Consider the following 16,636-nt stretch of genomic DNA (forward strand, 5'->3'; position numbering starts at 1 on the left):
GAACTGAGGGGCCACAGCTGGACACAATATTCCAGGTGTGGTCTCCCCAGGACAGAGCAGAGGGGCAGGAGAACCTCTCTTGACCTAAAGCTTCTCTGTGGTCCTCAGGTGCACCCTGTGGCCCCAGTCCACCCAAACCCAGCAAAACTAGGCATAAACATCATGTTTTTTACCATAATTGTTGGATTCACCCTCCATAGTGAGTGTGCGGGGTAAAGACACTGACCCACAGCACAACTCTGGGCACGGCTGAGCGAGATGGGGTTTGTGATCCGACTGGATGGCGTCAGGTCATGGAAGAAAACCCCAGAAATTCAAACTATTGAAATGTTTTCCCTCCTTACTTGAGCGCAAGGTCACTAAAGCTCTTTGGAGCCCCAGGTTCCTGTGTTTGGTCCAGGTGATTTTTACATCATTTTCAGGAGGCACGAGGATAAACTCAGCCTTTGCTTTTGGGCTGAACAACCTCGGTTGCCAACCCCACAGAACCCAGAGCAGGGGTTGCTGGAAAAGCAGCTTATTTTAAGCAATTGTGTCTCGAGTTCGCTTGCAGCCTCATCCAAAAAGCTTTTTCTGTCCAGTTTGTCTGAGGAAACAACAACCCCTCACCTGAAACAGAGAAGATGAATAAAGCAAACAGCTCTTCCATTTATTAATTAGCGACTCTCTAATATAGAATCACATCCCCAGGCAGATACAGAGTCTATCGACACCATATTTTCTCTAGACATTGCTATAGAATTTCCGAGAACGTTAAAGAATAAAATAAATAGGCCCGTTATGAACATCCCGTGGTTGGCGCAGGCTCTGCCAACAGCAATTCGACCCCGCGTTAGTACCACGGGATGTTATCCGTAGTTCTAGCGCCTTCCACATCCTTGCACATCAGAAATAAATATGTTGTGGCAATGAGTTCCACAGGTTACACATTGTGTACAAGTTTTAATTAAAAGTTAAATAATTTAAGACATTTGTATACAGGCAACAGTATCGGTTGCTCACTCTGTACATTGCATTTAATAGACATCAACGAGGAAAAACAGAACATTTGGCACAAGAATGCCAATTTTTATTATTCTTCTTCTCATTTTTGGACACATGAACACAAAATATCCCTGCAGGCTAAAAAAAAAAAAAGAAATACATTGCAAATTGTACACAACCAGCATCTTATCGCAACATGGGGCTGCAACCCACCCATAACAGTTTAGAAAGAGTACCTCGTATTGCTATAGACATACATCCAGTCCAAATTTAATAAAATACCATTTTAAACATTACAAGTCTAACAATATAGAAACGAAAATTACATCATAAGTCAAAATGAACAAATGCAAACATTTTACATTGAAGTTTCAGCCTCTAGACATAGAAATATGAAAATGTCAATAGCAAGGTATAAGAAAATCTGTACGTGATATTACAAGATCTTTCCTCCAGTGCACAAGGAAAAAACCTTGCAGTTGAGACAGTATTGATACAATGCCCTCCCACCCTGCCTTCCGAAAATGAAAGCAGAGCTACTCCCTTGCTATTGAGCAAGAAAAATCCTACAGCACATCCACGAAGGTACTTTGGGGGTCGGTTTTGTTAAACGCTGGCTCTGAACTAAGGTGCCCGTATCCCCGCCCGAGGGGCAAAGCTGTCGCCGCGGATTAAAGGGCTCTGGCGCCGCGTCGGGGCGAGAGCCGTGCTGTGTGACACGTCCTGCCCTTGCGGTACTTGCGGCGCTACGATCGGTACTTGCGGCGCTACGATCGGTACTTGCGGCGCTACGATCGGTACTTGCGGCACTACGATCGGTACTTGCGGCGCTACGATCGGTACTTGCGGCGCTACGATCGGTACTTAGGGCTGGGCAGGTCGGCGAGAGGCGAACGAGCGATGGCCAGAGCCCAGCTGGTCACAAAGCAAGCAGAACTGGGCTGAAAAATGGCATTTTCTGCCTTTGTCTTACGTCAACCACCCCCTTCCCCAACTCTTTAAACTTTGCTACATTTAAAACCTTTCACACCACAGAGCTAAACAGTGGCCAACAGGCGTTATTTATTAAAAAAACCAAAACCAAACCCAAAACACCCTAAGAACTACAGCTACAGAATGCACATCTTCCCATTGATTGACACATGCATCACGATTCAGTCGGTCCCAAGGGGTTAATCCAGATCGTCCAGCCCAACCTTCAGACTCAGACTCAGGCCTGCGTAGGACAGCGCTGCCCAAACTCTGATCTCGGCCTCGTCACGGGCCTGAACTCGAGCGTTCTGCCCCCAAAGCCACAGCCCTGCGGCGCGGCGGGTTAACACCACACTGAGCTCAGGTCCTGGCCTTAGTCGAGGTCTAACAGCCCCCTAGTCTGAGGTTAAATACTCAGGCAAACAAAGGAGAGGCTCTCACGTCACTTGATCTGAGCTGGGAGTGCTTGGCACTGGACAACTAACGAACTGGTGATAAAATTAAGTTACTTCTTACGCACCCTTGTTTAAACCAGCCACATTCTTGCCTAGTGCACAAATGCAAAATAGCGATCTTTGATCCTAGAACCTAAAGAGGGCGCGCGGTTCCTTTTCAAGGTGCCAAAAGTTCTCCGTATGTGTTGGGTCAGTCAGAGTTCATTCTAAAAAGGGGGTTTTTGTGTTCTCCCTGAACGAGTACTGAGAAAAGCAGCCATCTAGCTGAAGCAGCGGTCAGTCTCTCACCCACATGTCCTGATTTTATTACACAAGTGAGGTATTCTTTAAAAAAAAAGAAAACTTAAAAGAATATATATATTTTCTTCTTTTTTTTCAATCTAAACCTGTCCACAGCACGGGCCAGGAGCAGAGTTCCCTTCAGTCCCGTTTTCAACAGAAAAGAAACAAGAGTTTAAACTTAATTTAATGAGACATACTACTTGATAGAAGGTTATAAAACTGTTTGAAGACTAAGTTCAGTGTACTCTGGTACAACTGAAAAACCCCCAGCATTTAGAAATGTAAACTTTAATTTATTTACAAGCTTAAAGACTGAAGGAAACAGCATTTTATATTGCGGAAATGCAGAGGGGCTGGTTCCTCGACTCTGGACCAGCAGCAAACCCCGCACGGGCAGCACAGATTCGCCAAATTCTCTTACCAAAGTGGCGCCGTTGGCTCTAATTGGTTTAGGAACAGGCTTTTGATCTGCTCTAACTCAGGTTTACACTGCGAGGAATCGAGTCTGAACGTACGATGTCGGTGGATTCCAGGATTCCGTGCAACCAAGCCCCTGTTCTCTATTCCAGCTAAAAAAAGCCAAGCGGATTAAAAATCCCCTAATTTCTCGGCTGGGATGCAATCAGTAAATGAGCTGTACACTGGTTAGACATCAATGCAGTTGTGTGCGCAACCTCCATTCCCGGGGGGGAAAAACAAAGGAAAAGGGAAAAAAGAGCTTAAAATGCTGGTACAAGTCCTTAGGTTGCCTGTCACACGACACATTTAGACTGTACAGGCCGGCGAGCCTTCCTACATGTAACACCCAGTTTCCAAGCTTATAAAAACATGTAGACAGGAAACCAACAGTGAATATAAAACAGTTAAAAAGAATTCTTTAAAAAAAAAAGCATGGAAGCGTGTCTTTTCTAATTGGTTTCAGAAACTGCCAAATTGTGTGTTCAGAAAACGACACGAGAACGTTGGTTGAACTCATGCACAGTCCTCAGCTAGAAAACTACACTGTCGGGGGGGCTTAAAAAACAACTATTTATTGCCAAAGTTAAACCTCCTATGAGAAAAAAGTTTTAAAATCATTTCGATTTATCAAACCACACAGCAGCATAAAGTGGGCACTTTTGTAAAAGTTTGCAAAATACCTAAAAGCTAATTTTTTTTTGTCGTTTTTTATCGTTTTTAGAGGGGGAAATGATGGTTCCGAACTTGTTACGATACCATGGCAGTATTATTTGTCACCATTATAATTAAAATCTACTGACAGGCATCACCATCTGGTTATATTACACATTCACAGAACAAGAACCACCTATTTGAACTCGCAATATAGTGCAATTGCTTTGCAGCCAAAGTCTGCAGAGATTAAAAAGATAATTAGTAAAACCGACAAAAAACTGCAATACCTGTGAAAGTTATGTTTGTTAAAAGGCATTTACAGTAGTGAAGTCTAAAATCTCCATTAAAAAATCTATGGCCCCACACAATAGAACAATTACATTGAACCGGAGTAAAACGTTTTGCCGGAACACGCATACTCACTAAGCAGTGCATGAAGACGGGGAATCAGTCGTCGTGATAAACTAATGGGATGAGAAGAGAACTTAAAAATGACAGCTAGCAAAATATTCAATAGAAACCTTTCGTGCCAAGTCCTTTAAAAATTTCAGGATGATCGGCCTTTTGCGCTTTGAGGTAAAAATTCAGTCCAATGCATCAGAAAAGACAAGTCTATGAATTTCTATGACATAAAACAATGAAACAAATGGCTCAATTGTGTTGGTGCATCAGACATCGCTGTGAAGCACAGACTCAGTGCGACTGTTCAGAGCTGCTGGTACTGGGCAGCCTGAGCCAAGCTGGGCCCCGGCTGCAGCAGGAGCCGTTCGCAACATTTCAGGACTGCGCGGGTTGGGGGTTTTGCCCCATGTCCCCGGACGCTCTCAAGCAAAATACATGGTATGCTGAGTATCATGGTGGATCTGCACCGCCTTCGCCAGAGCCTGAGGATCGCGCCCGTTGCTCTGTCCCGACACGTGGCTGCCTTCGGCGCTGAAAAACACGCACAGAGCCGTGAACCAAGCAGTAATTCAGGGCCGTTTTCCAGCCACCAAGACGACAAGGTGCAGTTCCTTACCTGTCATGATCCTTGTCCACCAGATGGTACCTGGCCCTGAACGCCACCAGCCGGGCGTAGTAGGCAGGAGCTGGAATAGAGACCGACCGCGTACAGCGGACGTAGGTGTGACACAGCTGGTACGTCAGCAGCTGGAGCTCGTCTGCGGTAAAACAGTTGTCGTCCCACAAGACCTGGTAGTGGGAGGGCCGGCTGGTTCCCTGCGGAGAACAGAGGAGCTGTAGAGCAGCAGCAAAAACCACGGGGGCACCTGAAGGTTGTACTTTCTGCCAGCGCCCTGAAGAGCGAGTGAACTGATGCGCCTGTACGGCTGCCAAGCGACGTTACTCAGGGGGATAATGATAAAGATTTAGTCCCACAGCCCGAGCACGGCAGGGCTGAACCATTACCTGAATCCCTGCGTGGCTACAGAGGTAAAAGTCAAACTCAGAAGGATGCGTGATGGTGCTGTCCACAGTAGTGCCCGCTGGTACGTTGCCACTCTTACCCACCTATCGAGGAAAGTTTATTATTAGCCTATGGGTTTTTTTGGAAGTGACACAAAAATAGCTCCTAAGGTAGGCTCTGCTCAAAGCTGTTTCAGAATCTACTGCTCAAAAAGGTGGAAAATATTAAGGTCGTTTACACAGGAGGAATGAAAATGTTCTCTGCGAGTTCATTTTTAGAAACTTCGCCAAATCCAATTGGTGCGTCATCAGAGAAAAATAAAATACTTGCCAGTACCATTAAAATTGCAGAGTGGGATCAAGCCTACGCAAGTCATTTGGGATCTGAAAACGCAGGTTTTCTGAGATAAATTTATTTCATACCCTTGTTTGCCCTCACACCCCAGAGATCTGTATTTTTCAAGCAAACCCGAGATCAAGAACTTTCCTAAAAAAAGGTTTCTTAGTTGGCTTGTGCATTTGTGCCATAGGCAAATCTTACAGATGCATCTAGAGACAGAACAGGCGACAAACTGAACAACTAATTCAGGTTTTAGTCAGGAATCCCACCCAGGCTATAAAATCCCAAGGTACAGCTGCAGGGAAATAGGGTACACCTGCTCCAAAAGGGGCTGGGAACTCGCTGTTCCATCCAGAGCAATAAAAAAGGGAGGAACTGGCTATTTTGGTTTGCACAAAACCTCCACTGCTTGTACAGATTAATTCCGTTTCAGTGGGCAGGATGGACACCACCCCACTTAACCAACAACCTTACTTTCCTGTTGCCATCACCTCCTCCTTATGTAGTCAACATTACTTGCCCTTTCAGTTTTGTCAGCACAGAACAGTCGGGTGTGATGCCTTTTCTGCACAACAATGTAGGTTATTCCTGGTCTATAATCTTCTTCCAAACTAATACAGGCCTTCCGGATTGCTATGAGTTCTGGCCAAGCTACCTAGAAGTAGAAGATTTCACTGTAAAGTGCTAAATTCAGTACATATAATATTATTTGCATTTTTTTTCCATGTACAAATGCTGCTTTGTAAGGAACGCGATCAGACAGGATAACTGTACATTGTGCTTGCCCAGGAAAACTCAATGAAACTGCTTAACAAATGCAATCCGCATAAATACACGTATTTTCAAGGGCGAATCCCTTTTCCCAAGCAAACACGAAACCATTAGACAATACCTGCTTCATCTGTCCTTCTGATACTCCTCCTCTGTAGTAAATGATCCTCGTGGGCTTGAAGCGAGTGGATTTGTAGAACTGGATGAGCAACTCTCGCACCATGTTGGTCAGGTCCTGTATGACCTCCTGGCTGTAGAGCAGCTCCTGGGAGGTCTCCTGGCGCGACGTCTGCACGCGGACCGTGGCGCAGTAGCGGCTGGGGTGCCCGTCCATGCTGCCCACCACCGCGGCGATGGACGGCTTCTTCCCGTCCCCGGCGGGAGGGTGAGTGACGTCCGCGCCCAGGAAGATCACTGGCTGCTGGAACACCGAGGGCCTGTTCAACAGGGTTGAGGTTCATTAAATAAATAATAATACAAAGAAAGCAGGTGAGGAAGGAAAAAAAAATGACAACCAAGGTATATCCGAACTGTTCAAGAGAACTGAAATCCTGTCAGAATGTTTAAGGACAAAGTTCTCTGCCTCAATCTCTCACAGTCCAGAGAGAACAGGAAGTAAAAAGGGAAGGAGCAGAGGCAGACAAAGTTACAAGCATTTATCACAAGTCACTCCTCACTCATTTCTCACCATTTGGAGGGACACACAGTACCCTTGGGGAGGTGGCAAGGGGAACAGGTAAGACTGAGTGAACCCAAAGAGATATGGAAAAAAAAGCCTGTGTGAGCTTGTTTTCACAGACTGCCGGACAGCTCTAGCAGCGGGTGCTCCTCAGCACACTCGGAATGCAGAAGCATCCTCTGTCCACTTCAGACTGTGGGTATTTCCATAGCACGCAGTATTTTGAAAGATACCATTTTAGCAACCGAAACTAACTACACCATTTTGCTTGACAATCCAGACTTCAAGGAGAACTTCAGATTTAATCTCACCTTTGATGAGGCACAAGCACATTGTTGATTCCTCCAAGCTTTGCATTTATCTTCAGACACAGGTTGGACAGCGTTTGCGGTGAGGTTTTTACCACATTCTTTACCTGAACACACTGAGTGGCCATTCCTAGGAGAGTGTCACCAACTCGCTTTACTTCAGCTGTGACAGAAAAATAAGTTAGCACTTCAAATGACCTGAACAGCCAGCAGTTCCATTTGCTTTTTCTTATTTTTTTTTTCGTGTCATTCTAATTCAGATCCTTAGAAGTTCTGTTTGCCCTCTGGTAATATACAAGTTCTCCCTGGCCTGACAAACCCAACTCCAAAACCCCTCTGTAAACAGAACATGTTGCCTGCTGTCTCCTCCCTACCGCTGAAGTGCTTAACAAGATGCCCACTTGCTGTGCCGTTAATTAACACTTTACAGCCCCTTCTCCATACCATACACAGGCGTCTTCCCGGGTAGAATCACCACAATCAGCTGCAGACCAACATAGGTCAGTTTTAAGTGTTTAAACATGGGCTCCACGCTGTCCGCACCCTGGGCGTATTTGCAGAAACAGGGCTGGCCTTGGATGGGCATCCCCGCGTCCTTTGAGATCTTGCGCAGCTGGTCCGTGAAACTCCTGTAAATTAAATACATGGAAAAAAATAAAGTTCAGGTTTTAGAATGAAAGACTATCATTGGTTATTTGTAAAAACAACGGAATACAAGTGGAATGCAGCCCCCAGAGCAGGAAACGCAGCCTCGGCTGTAAGGGAATCAATGCTTTGCCTGGCTGGCCAATTAGGTTATGAACTTTTGCGTAGCTTCCTCTCAAGTTCTAAACATTTAAGACACTGCAGAACTGTCATTTCCTCTTTTTACTATTACATGCATTAAAATCAACTTGTACTGCACATCACCTTTCAGAAATATGAGGAGAATAAATGTTGAAATAGGTATCTGGAATTAACAGGAAAATACTTACTTTAGTAAGTCCTCCCTGCATTGTTTTTGAGGAGCAAAACAGGCAACAGCCCAAACTTTAATCTCGATGCCAGCATAGAACTGTTTCCCTCTCATGTCCCACACACCTTGGTTTGGTGTGGCCACAGTCTTGTTCTAGGTAGAAACCAAAGGCAAATGAAACATAAAATACTGCTTTGACTGTAGCCAAACAGTGCTCGTACAAAGGAAACCTTATGAGAAGATCTAGGGAACACTTAGTGAATTTAAACAGTCTCAGGACGAGGTATCTTACACAGCATGAAAGCTCACCCTGCCTCCATATTGCAGCATCGGTGCTGGCAAAACTCTGCCTGTCAACTCCGTCATTTCGTTATGGACAACGATGCCAAACTCCTTCAGATACGGATCAGGTCCACCAACCATACTGTTGCTTTTCACCTGGTGAGAAGAAAAGTATTTCTGTAACTACACTGCATGTTTCAGGTGGCTCTGTCCTCTTTGCCATGAATAGGCTTTCTATTGAAAAGGATTTGTTTGAAAGAAGTCAGATTTTTTAACTTCTGCAGTTCTTGGTCGTTCTGCTTATCATTATATGCTACAATGCTTCTGGGAGAGCCATAGGACATGACAACAGACTGGTTGGCTGGAAAACACACTTACTAGTCTGCTGATTTCTTCCTGTCGGTCGGGCGCGGATCTCGCAGTTGCTTTGATCATAGTGGACGTCTGATTGTCCGTCAGCTTCTTGATGCACCTCTGGCCAGCCACGATGTTACACACCTGCACAGGGACAGCGGAGGTGGCCTGACACTGTTTAACAGAGGATATACTACGTGCAAGAGGAAGTTTAGATTCTTACCTCAAGCGGTAAGTATGTGTGTTTCTGTTCCTGTCCTACTTGGAGACAGGGAAGGTGCGGATATTTTAGCTGCAGACTGTACTTCTGCTTAAAATATTGAGCTACTGTGCACTCCATAGCCTGCCCATTTTCCAGCTGCAGAGGAAACCTACAAAGGCCATTTGTTCTGGTTAGACTTTTCAAGAGTTTTTTAAAGGAAAAAAACGGTATGGAAAAAACAAATCTATTCCAGACTTGAAACATTTATTTTCCTTAGCTACCGGATCTCTTCTTGATGAAAAGATTTTACAGACTATATAATGATTTTTTCATAGCCATTTTAAAAATTATAGCCTTTGATAACTATATTTAAAATCAGGATAAAGCTTCCATTTTCCTGCATTGAAGGAAATAAAGCAGTGGTCTAAACCCACACTATTCCTCTGCTCCACTACAACTAAACATTCTGGTAAAGCCACACAGCTGCTTCACCTCCAGAATCAACTATTCTTCCACAAACAATACACCTAGTATATCTAAGATGTCCAAGATTTAAAAGATTCTCAGAAAGTGCTCGTATACGTACGTCTGATGACTGGCTGGTCTCCGAGTAACATTGCAAACCCGGTATTTTCTCTTCATCTGGCCACAATGGGTAACCTCTACTTTTAGACCTGAAAAGCCAACGCAAAAGTCATCTAAATAACTTCAAGCACAGGAGTCACCTTTGAAAAAGATGAAGGTAAAAAGGAAGAGGCCAGTTTCCGAAGTGCCTTGCAAATTTTCATTACAATGTAATATGAGCAGGTTTCCAGTATTTTGTTGCAGCAGCTTCAGAACAAGCCTTTACCTCTGATTTCTTTGGTAAACTTGACACGCTGGGAGTCTGTAAGAGGCTTGGTTTGTTCATTGATGTTCTGAATGTCCAAGACCTCACACATGAACTCAATGATAGGCTGGGCACGATAGAAAGCAGTTGCTGACACTAAGATAAAAGAGAAGACATTTAATTTAGAAGCAGAAAGAATTCCGTTACATTAGTGAGACAGAATTTCCTACATACCATCAATGTTGAGCATCATGTTCCACATGGCGGGTCTGACCGACTGGTGGAAACCAAACCAGACCTCCCTGCCACCGCCCAGGGGGTGGTAATAACCTTCGGGGGGGGAGAAGAAGGAGCGACCCACGGGAGTGTACCTGAAAAGATCAAGAATATTTCTATTTTGATCATTCTTTTTGATACGCCTTTTTCCTACAGTGTTTAAAACACATTTCTACAGTACGTTAGAACTGTTTGAGATAACTCATGGTAAGCACACAAAGCCTCTACCGACAGCGCAGCTGGAAAGGTTATAGCAAATTCCTGTTAGAAACATGACCAGCAGATACAAGTCCCGAGTTCAGATCAGATTTCCCTCTTCTAGTGCAAATTTGTAAGGCAGGTGTTGAATTACACAACCGCATCCCTCATCCCTTCTACCACAGGGAAGCGCAATAGCAGAACAGCAGCGAGTAAATAACTAATGCAGACGGTAAGACAGAGGAGGTGAAGGCAGGCAGGAAGGCAGCGCCAGCACCCACCTCATGGAGGGCAGGTGCCGTGTGATCACGTCCAGCGCCTGCACGGAATCCTCAGGAACTTCGTTCAAGTGCCCGGCCAGAGCTTCCAGCAGCAGCTGGAGGCTGACGACAGACACCCACTGAATGGACACTTTGAACGTCTGGTCCTTCCCCTCTCCTGGAAGCGTCACCTCCATATCCACCTGATACAGAATTAAGCACAAGCTTTTGTTACAGATTGCAGACTATAACAACGCTAAGCCATGTTATGTTTTTCTCCTACGGTATCCTTTGAATCTATATTTTTGACAATTAGTCTGTGTAGTTCTCTTATAATATTACAATCGGTTTCCTTCGGATTTTGAAAGCTTGTAATTTATTCATCTGAGAAACCACACTGAGGTAACCTGAAGTGTAAATTTTAAGCAGTAATTAGTATGGTGACATCAAAGCTCTGGAAAACTGTGAGTCATATGTTTTTAAGTCAGCCAATTAACAGCAATGTGCCTTGTGAACCAAATGGGAAGGCAAGGAAACCTTTTGGTCCAAAAAATAGACTAAGTGGGAAACACAAATCTCAGAGTTGTAGCACAGTACTTGAGATGATTCTCACACAGGGTCAGCCCAAAGAGTAAAAGTGAGCTCATCCTGTGTATTCCCCGTGGCACTGTACCAACAAGAACCAGATCCCCGGGGAGGAGAGTAGATGGGGGTGAGGTTTTGAATCAGGACTGGTTGAACTGCGGGGTGCTGGTGAGCACAGCCCAGAGCGCCAAGGGCCAGCGCAGCCGATCTCGTCGTTCTTATGGACCAGCAGGACGTATCTCAACAGCTCAGCCAAACCAAACCAACGTATTTGTTATCTACAACTACTTTATCATTTAGCAACAGAACAAGGGTTAGAACAGAGAAACGGGAAGTTTCTACCAGGGTGGAAAAAAAAAATCTATTAATAGCCAAAAGAGCACAACATGTTAGTTCACAGTATCACTGACAAATTCTCCAACTGAAGAGCTGGGAATGAGAAACCCAAACCCAAACTTCACTAAAACACCAGTAAGTCCCTAGAAATCCCTGACTGGCACTGTCTGTCATTTCCGAGATGACACTAACACTCGTGACAGCATTTGGGTTTATGTCATTTTCAAATGACACTGTAACCGTTTTCCCACAGACACTTAAGGGTCCTGACAGCAACACTCACTCTGTCCCGGCCAATAGGTAACGGGTGCGCAGTGTACATGTTCCGTTTGCCATCGTATCCGGGCTGCCGATCACCAAATATCTGCATCTTGAAGTGTCTCACCATAGTATCCACCACCTCTCTGCAGAGGAATTTGAGTTAGGTTGAAGAACAGAAAATCTTACACACTTCATAATTCCTTTTTCTCATTTTCTTAAAGAACTTTTGTTTATTAAACACATCATACCTGTTCACTCTCCGGGGGCGTTTTTCTGGTTTGATATCGACATCGTAGTGATAGACATCGATCTTGGGGATCTGCACCTGGAAGTGGTTGGCCAGGAGGCGGATGGGTTTCCCCACGGTTCCCAGGCCGGGGCGGCGCGGGGGCTGGAATAGGCTGGCTGGGGGCCCTGGGGACAGCAAGGGGACACATCTGAGATGTCACTGTGCGCAGCAGCCGCTCAGGTGTGCTCCAGCGGCCTTAAGCAGCGTTCTGAGGCTGCAAATGGAAGTGTTCCAAGCGGCTCAGCCTTCCGGCTGCTTGGAACTTACAGGTAAAAAACCACCTTGCCCAAAGCATGTATAGGTTAGTGCCACCATTCATTCTGAAAGTTCTAGTGACATTCATTCATGACTGTGGTTGTGAACTTCACAGAGAGCTGAGACGGAATGCAACCACTTACGTATTATGTACTTTTACGTAATGTAAAGATAAATATATTCCTACCACCAGTTCTAGAACCAGCCAATAGCCACACATGCCACATTTTTTCATTGTTGTCACTCTAGGCTTAAAGTTCAGATGTTAATGCTGTCACTCTTGGCATATGTAGGACGTACATCCCCAATTTTTATCTGAAAATTGATATTATCTGGAAGTGAGTAAGGGATATTTTTATTCTAACCTAAATGAAAACCATATTTCCATATTGGATCTAAGCTAAAAGTTTTGTCATTTCCCTTACATCATGAACACATCGTTTTTGTTAATAGTTAAATACCTTTCCCCTAGAGCACCATTTCAGCCAATTTAAAATTCCAATATGAAGAAAGGAGTGAGGAAAGGTTTAGGCTTTCTTCTAAAAAGAAGAATACGGGAGAAAGCATGAAGAGTTACAGACTCCTAACAGATTTGGAGAAGATAACTTCTTTATACAAAGGTAAGAGCTTCAGGAAGAGTTCTAAGGAGGAAATTATTAGAGGCTTTAGAAAGCACCCACACGCAAGCTAGTCACTAGTTAAGTCTTCCTCACAGTGTTAAGAGAACATTAAAAAGACGCTTTAAAAATCTATCACAGCCTCAGGAGCCTTCTACACCGGGCTTACAGGCTACTACACTATCAAATACAATTATCCATCCGAGGACACGAACCCCAGAGAGGTTTTAAGCAGAAGTAACACCTGTAGGCCACTAGACCCATGAGCTCCCCAGAGCTGCCGGGGCACCAGCGTCCCCGTAACCCCCATCCTGGGGTTCAGATACTACTTTAAAAACTACAGCTGCCTGGTCAAGTGTGAATCATCCAGGGCAATCAAAGTTTGCTGTGCTTATTTGGATACTAGAGAGATGATCCATTAATCCCATGCTAATTAGTCTGAAGTGCAGGCACTGACCTCCTGCAAGAGATTAAATGACAACTATATTTACCCATTTTCCTCCCCCGGTATTGACAAGTTCTGTACACAGGCATGGCAACACTGACCTCAGAGGCTTTTGATGAAGGGAGATAAAACACCTTCTCCTTTCTCAAGTTTTTCTTCCAAAGATTAAGAACTATTTTCCCCTTTGAAAGCCAGGTTCCACGGCAAGTCACACCGATTTTACCAGGATTTTTACCTGACTAGGGTTCTAAGTGCTGTTAGCCCTTTAATTTCTTCTACTCTCTGTCAGTTTTATACTGAGCACCCTCAACCAAGTTACTGCAGACAGGAAGCAGTTTTACAGAACTAAAAGAGGATGTCCAGAGAGGCCGTTCAACATCGTACACACACAGAGCAGGCTCGCCAAGCCAGCCCTCCGCTATCTTAAAACCTGCATTCTTCTGGAATTGCACCTTTGTGTCAATAAATCCTTCCTAACACACCAAAATTAACGCTACTTCGATTATACTAATAGTTTGAAGGGGAACTTGATAAGACGTGCAGGCCACTTAACTCAAGAAATACATCTTGGAGATGTTTGACAGAAGAATAATTATGGAATAAGAGACAAGTAAGAAAATGCCACATGCAAAATACCACTAGAGCTCGTTAAAAAAATTTAAAATAACGGACATATTTTCAGAAAGTATCATCTCAGGCTCTCCATAATGGCTCAATGTCAAAAATAAAACGCTCACAGGAGCCCAGCACAGGGAACACATTGCCGTGTGCACTGAGTGACCTACGTGCTCTCCTGTCCCCTCGCTGTCACCATCGCACCCACGGCCTGGCCACCCCGGTCCCCTCGGGCGGGTGAGTCCCCGCCAGCCGGGGCAGGTGACAGCGGGGACACCTGCGAATCTCCTCGGAAAGTTCAGCGACCCGCTGCAGTTCCTCTTTACAGGCTGCCAACCGCCTCCGAGCCCGCTCGCGTGTCCCCCGCGGCCGGGCCCTGCTGCGGGTCACCGGCGGCCCGGCCTGCGGCACAGCCCGGCCCGCCCGCCGCAGCCCGCGGTGGCCGCCGGCCCGGCCGCGAACGCCCGGGATGGCGCGGGCAGCCCCCGGGCCCGCGGCCTCGTTCCTGCCGCTGCCACGGCCCGCCGGGCCCCGCCTGCCCGCGCCGCCGCTGCCCGCCAGGCCGCGGCCGGGCCCCCGCGCCGCCCCCTCCGCCTCGCCCCCTCCGCGCCCCCGCGGCTCTCACCGGGTCCCAGCGCTTCCATGGCGGCGGCGGCGGCGGCCTCGCTGCGGTCTCCGCCGGCCCCGACGACCGCCCCGGGCCCCGCCGCCGGCCCCGCCGCCGCCGCCGCGTAGCGCTTGATCTCGGGAATATTGGCTCCGGGGTGGGTGCCCGGCGTGAGAACGGCGGCGGCGGGGCGCGGGGAGGAGGAGGAGTGCGGGGGGGCGCGGCGGGGAGCGTTCCTGGCGCTCCGCTTCCCCGAGCGGCGGCGCAAACAATCCCCCCGCTGCGCCGCCGCCGCGACCGAGCCCGCGCGCGCCCCCGCCGCCGCCAGCACGCGCCGCCGCCTGCCCCCCCCCGCGCGCGCGCCCCCCGGGCGAGGAGGAGGAGGAGGAGGAGGAGGAAGCGGCTCAGGCCCCTCCACGCCGCCCGGCGCCGCCGGCTCGCGCACGCGCGCCGCCCCTTGCCGGCGGGGGCGCGCACGCCGCCCGCACCCTTTCGACGCCGGCGCGGCCCCGCGGCGGCAACAGGTGACGGTGACGGCGTCTCGCGCGCGGCCCCGCCCCGCCCCGCGCCTCAGGGAGCGGTCCCAGCGCGCCTTCCCGCCCTCATTCCCCGCCCGCTCCCGTCCCGGAGCCCGACACCTGTTCGCAGGTTTAATAATTAACCGAACGGTCACCGAAAACTCGGGCGCGCTCCGTGAGGGCGGCCCCGCCGGCGCCTTCCACCGCCCCGCCGTGGGGAACTTTGCCCAGCCTCATTAATTACAGCCTGATTAACATCCCGGGCCAGCTGAACAGCCCCGGCGTGATTTAAAACACCCGAAAAAAAGCAGCATTTGTACAAGTCCGGCAGAGCACCGGGCACCTCAGGGCTGTGACCGCGGAGCAGCCAACGTTTCAGGTCAAGATCCCCAGAATAAGCGCGTTCTTGACTTTTTGCCTTTTTAAGCAGCTTTGCTGCCGCCCTGAGCTGCTCCCTCTCTCACCCCTCACGTTCTGTTTAGCCAACAAGTCTCAGCTGACTCACAAGGTCAGAAGTCAGAACATTTTATAAATAATAAATGTCGAGGCCCCTTTATTTGCCTTTTTTAACCCGCAGGGTTGATATTCTCCAAGTCAAAACATCAAAAACATGTTTTAAAATGAAATGAAATCTGAGATTCTCATATAATTGCCCTGTAGGGCTACACAAACAGTACTTTAAATAAACAAAGATACAGTCTTTGCTTGAAGAAATCTGCAATACAAAGGCTTGGTCCTGTAAAACGCTGAGTACAATTCAAGCCTATACTTAGTGCATTATAAATTAAATTTTAAAAAAAGCCAGCAAAGCAATTAACTTGATAAATATTATTTTTCCTGGGTTTGCCTTCAGTGACAGCACATTACTGCTGTTTGACTTGGAAGAAAAAAATCATTAACTGCAGAAGTGTGTTCTACAGGGCAAACGTAACAATGAAAATGTGCCAAACATCCCAAACTCTGGTCCAGAACAAGGCCCCCGATGTGCAGCTCCAGCTGCCAGTGCTAGGAAGTGAGTTGCAAACACCTCAAAGTTCTCTGTTCTGGGCAGGGAAAGAGGGTGACATGCACCTCACAGCCACTGGAGCCAGATCAAACTGTTCTGTGCTACCCTGCGACTTCCTACAGCTCTGGAGAAGCCTCTTGAGTGTCAGGGTTGAGCTCAACCCACCACCCTTTCTGCTCTTTGGTGATGTTGAGGCCCCAGACCCGCAGGCTTGGTGGTGTCATGCGGTGGCAGCACTTTACATGGAGCAGACAAGAGAAATTTGAGGTGTGACACTCAGTTGTACTCAGACTCATCCGTACTCACCAGTCTGGATCACAACAGGAAAGCTTTTGTACTCCCACTAGCAAACGTCTGCAAGATTTACCGGAGCAGCGCCAGGCGCAGTGCTGGCTCTCCCTGGCTCTGGGGACAGGCCCAGGCTGCCCTCACAACTGA

The 16,636-nt window shown here is 47.3% G+C and overlaps 1 protein-coding gene across 2 annotated transcripts; it reads right to left on the bottom strand.

Moving 5' to 3' along the window:
* Positions 1 to 628: 628 nt before the first annotated feature.
* On the bottom strand, positions 629 to 16,523 carry LOC102089010 (protein argonaute-4). 2 transcript variants are annotated; one of them, XM_005509633.3, is made up of 18 exons: positions 16,505 to 16,523; positions 12,095 to 12,260; positions 11,869 to 11,989; positions 10,686 to 10,867; positions 10,165 to 10,301; positions 9,952 to 10,086; positions 9,688 to 9,775; positions 9,123 to 9,270; positions 8,924 to 9,043; positions 8,573 to 8,701; positions 8,283 to 8,416; positions 7,753 to 7,937; positions 7,312 to 7,471; positions 6,443 to 6,758; positions 6,071 to 6,205; positions 5,214 to 5,315; positions 4,825 to 5,024; positions 629 to 4,739 (listed from the first exon to the last, which is right to left on the bottom strand). In XM_005509633.3, the coding sequence occupies exons 3-18, from the start codon at positions 11,971 to 11,973 to the stop codon at positions 4,631 to 4,633; spliced, it is 2,385 nt and encodes a 794-aa protein (XP_005509690.1). In that variant the 5' UTR covers positions 11,974 to 11,989; positions 12,095 to 12,260; positions 16,505 to 16,523; the 3' UTR covers positions 629 to 4,630. The 2 variants fall into 2 exon arrangements, with proteins under 2 accessions (XP_005509690.1, XP_064897550.1); XM_065041478.1 differs by lacking the exon at positions 16,505 to 16,523 and adding an exon at positions 14,693 to 15,105.
* Between the last annotated feature and the right edge of the window lie 113 nt (positions 16,524 to 16,636).

Source organism: Columba livia, chromosome 26 (genome assembly GCF_036013475.1).
Source record: "Columba livia isolate bColLiv1 breed racing homer chromosome 26, bColLiv1.pat.W.v2, whole genome shotgun sequence".
Taxonomy (NCBI): domain Eukaryota; kingdom Metazoa; phylum Chordata; class Aves; order Columbiformes; family Columbidae; genus Columba; species Columba livia.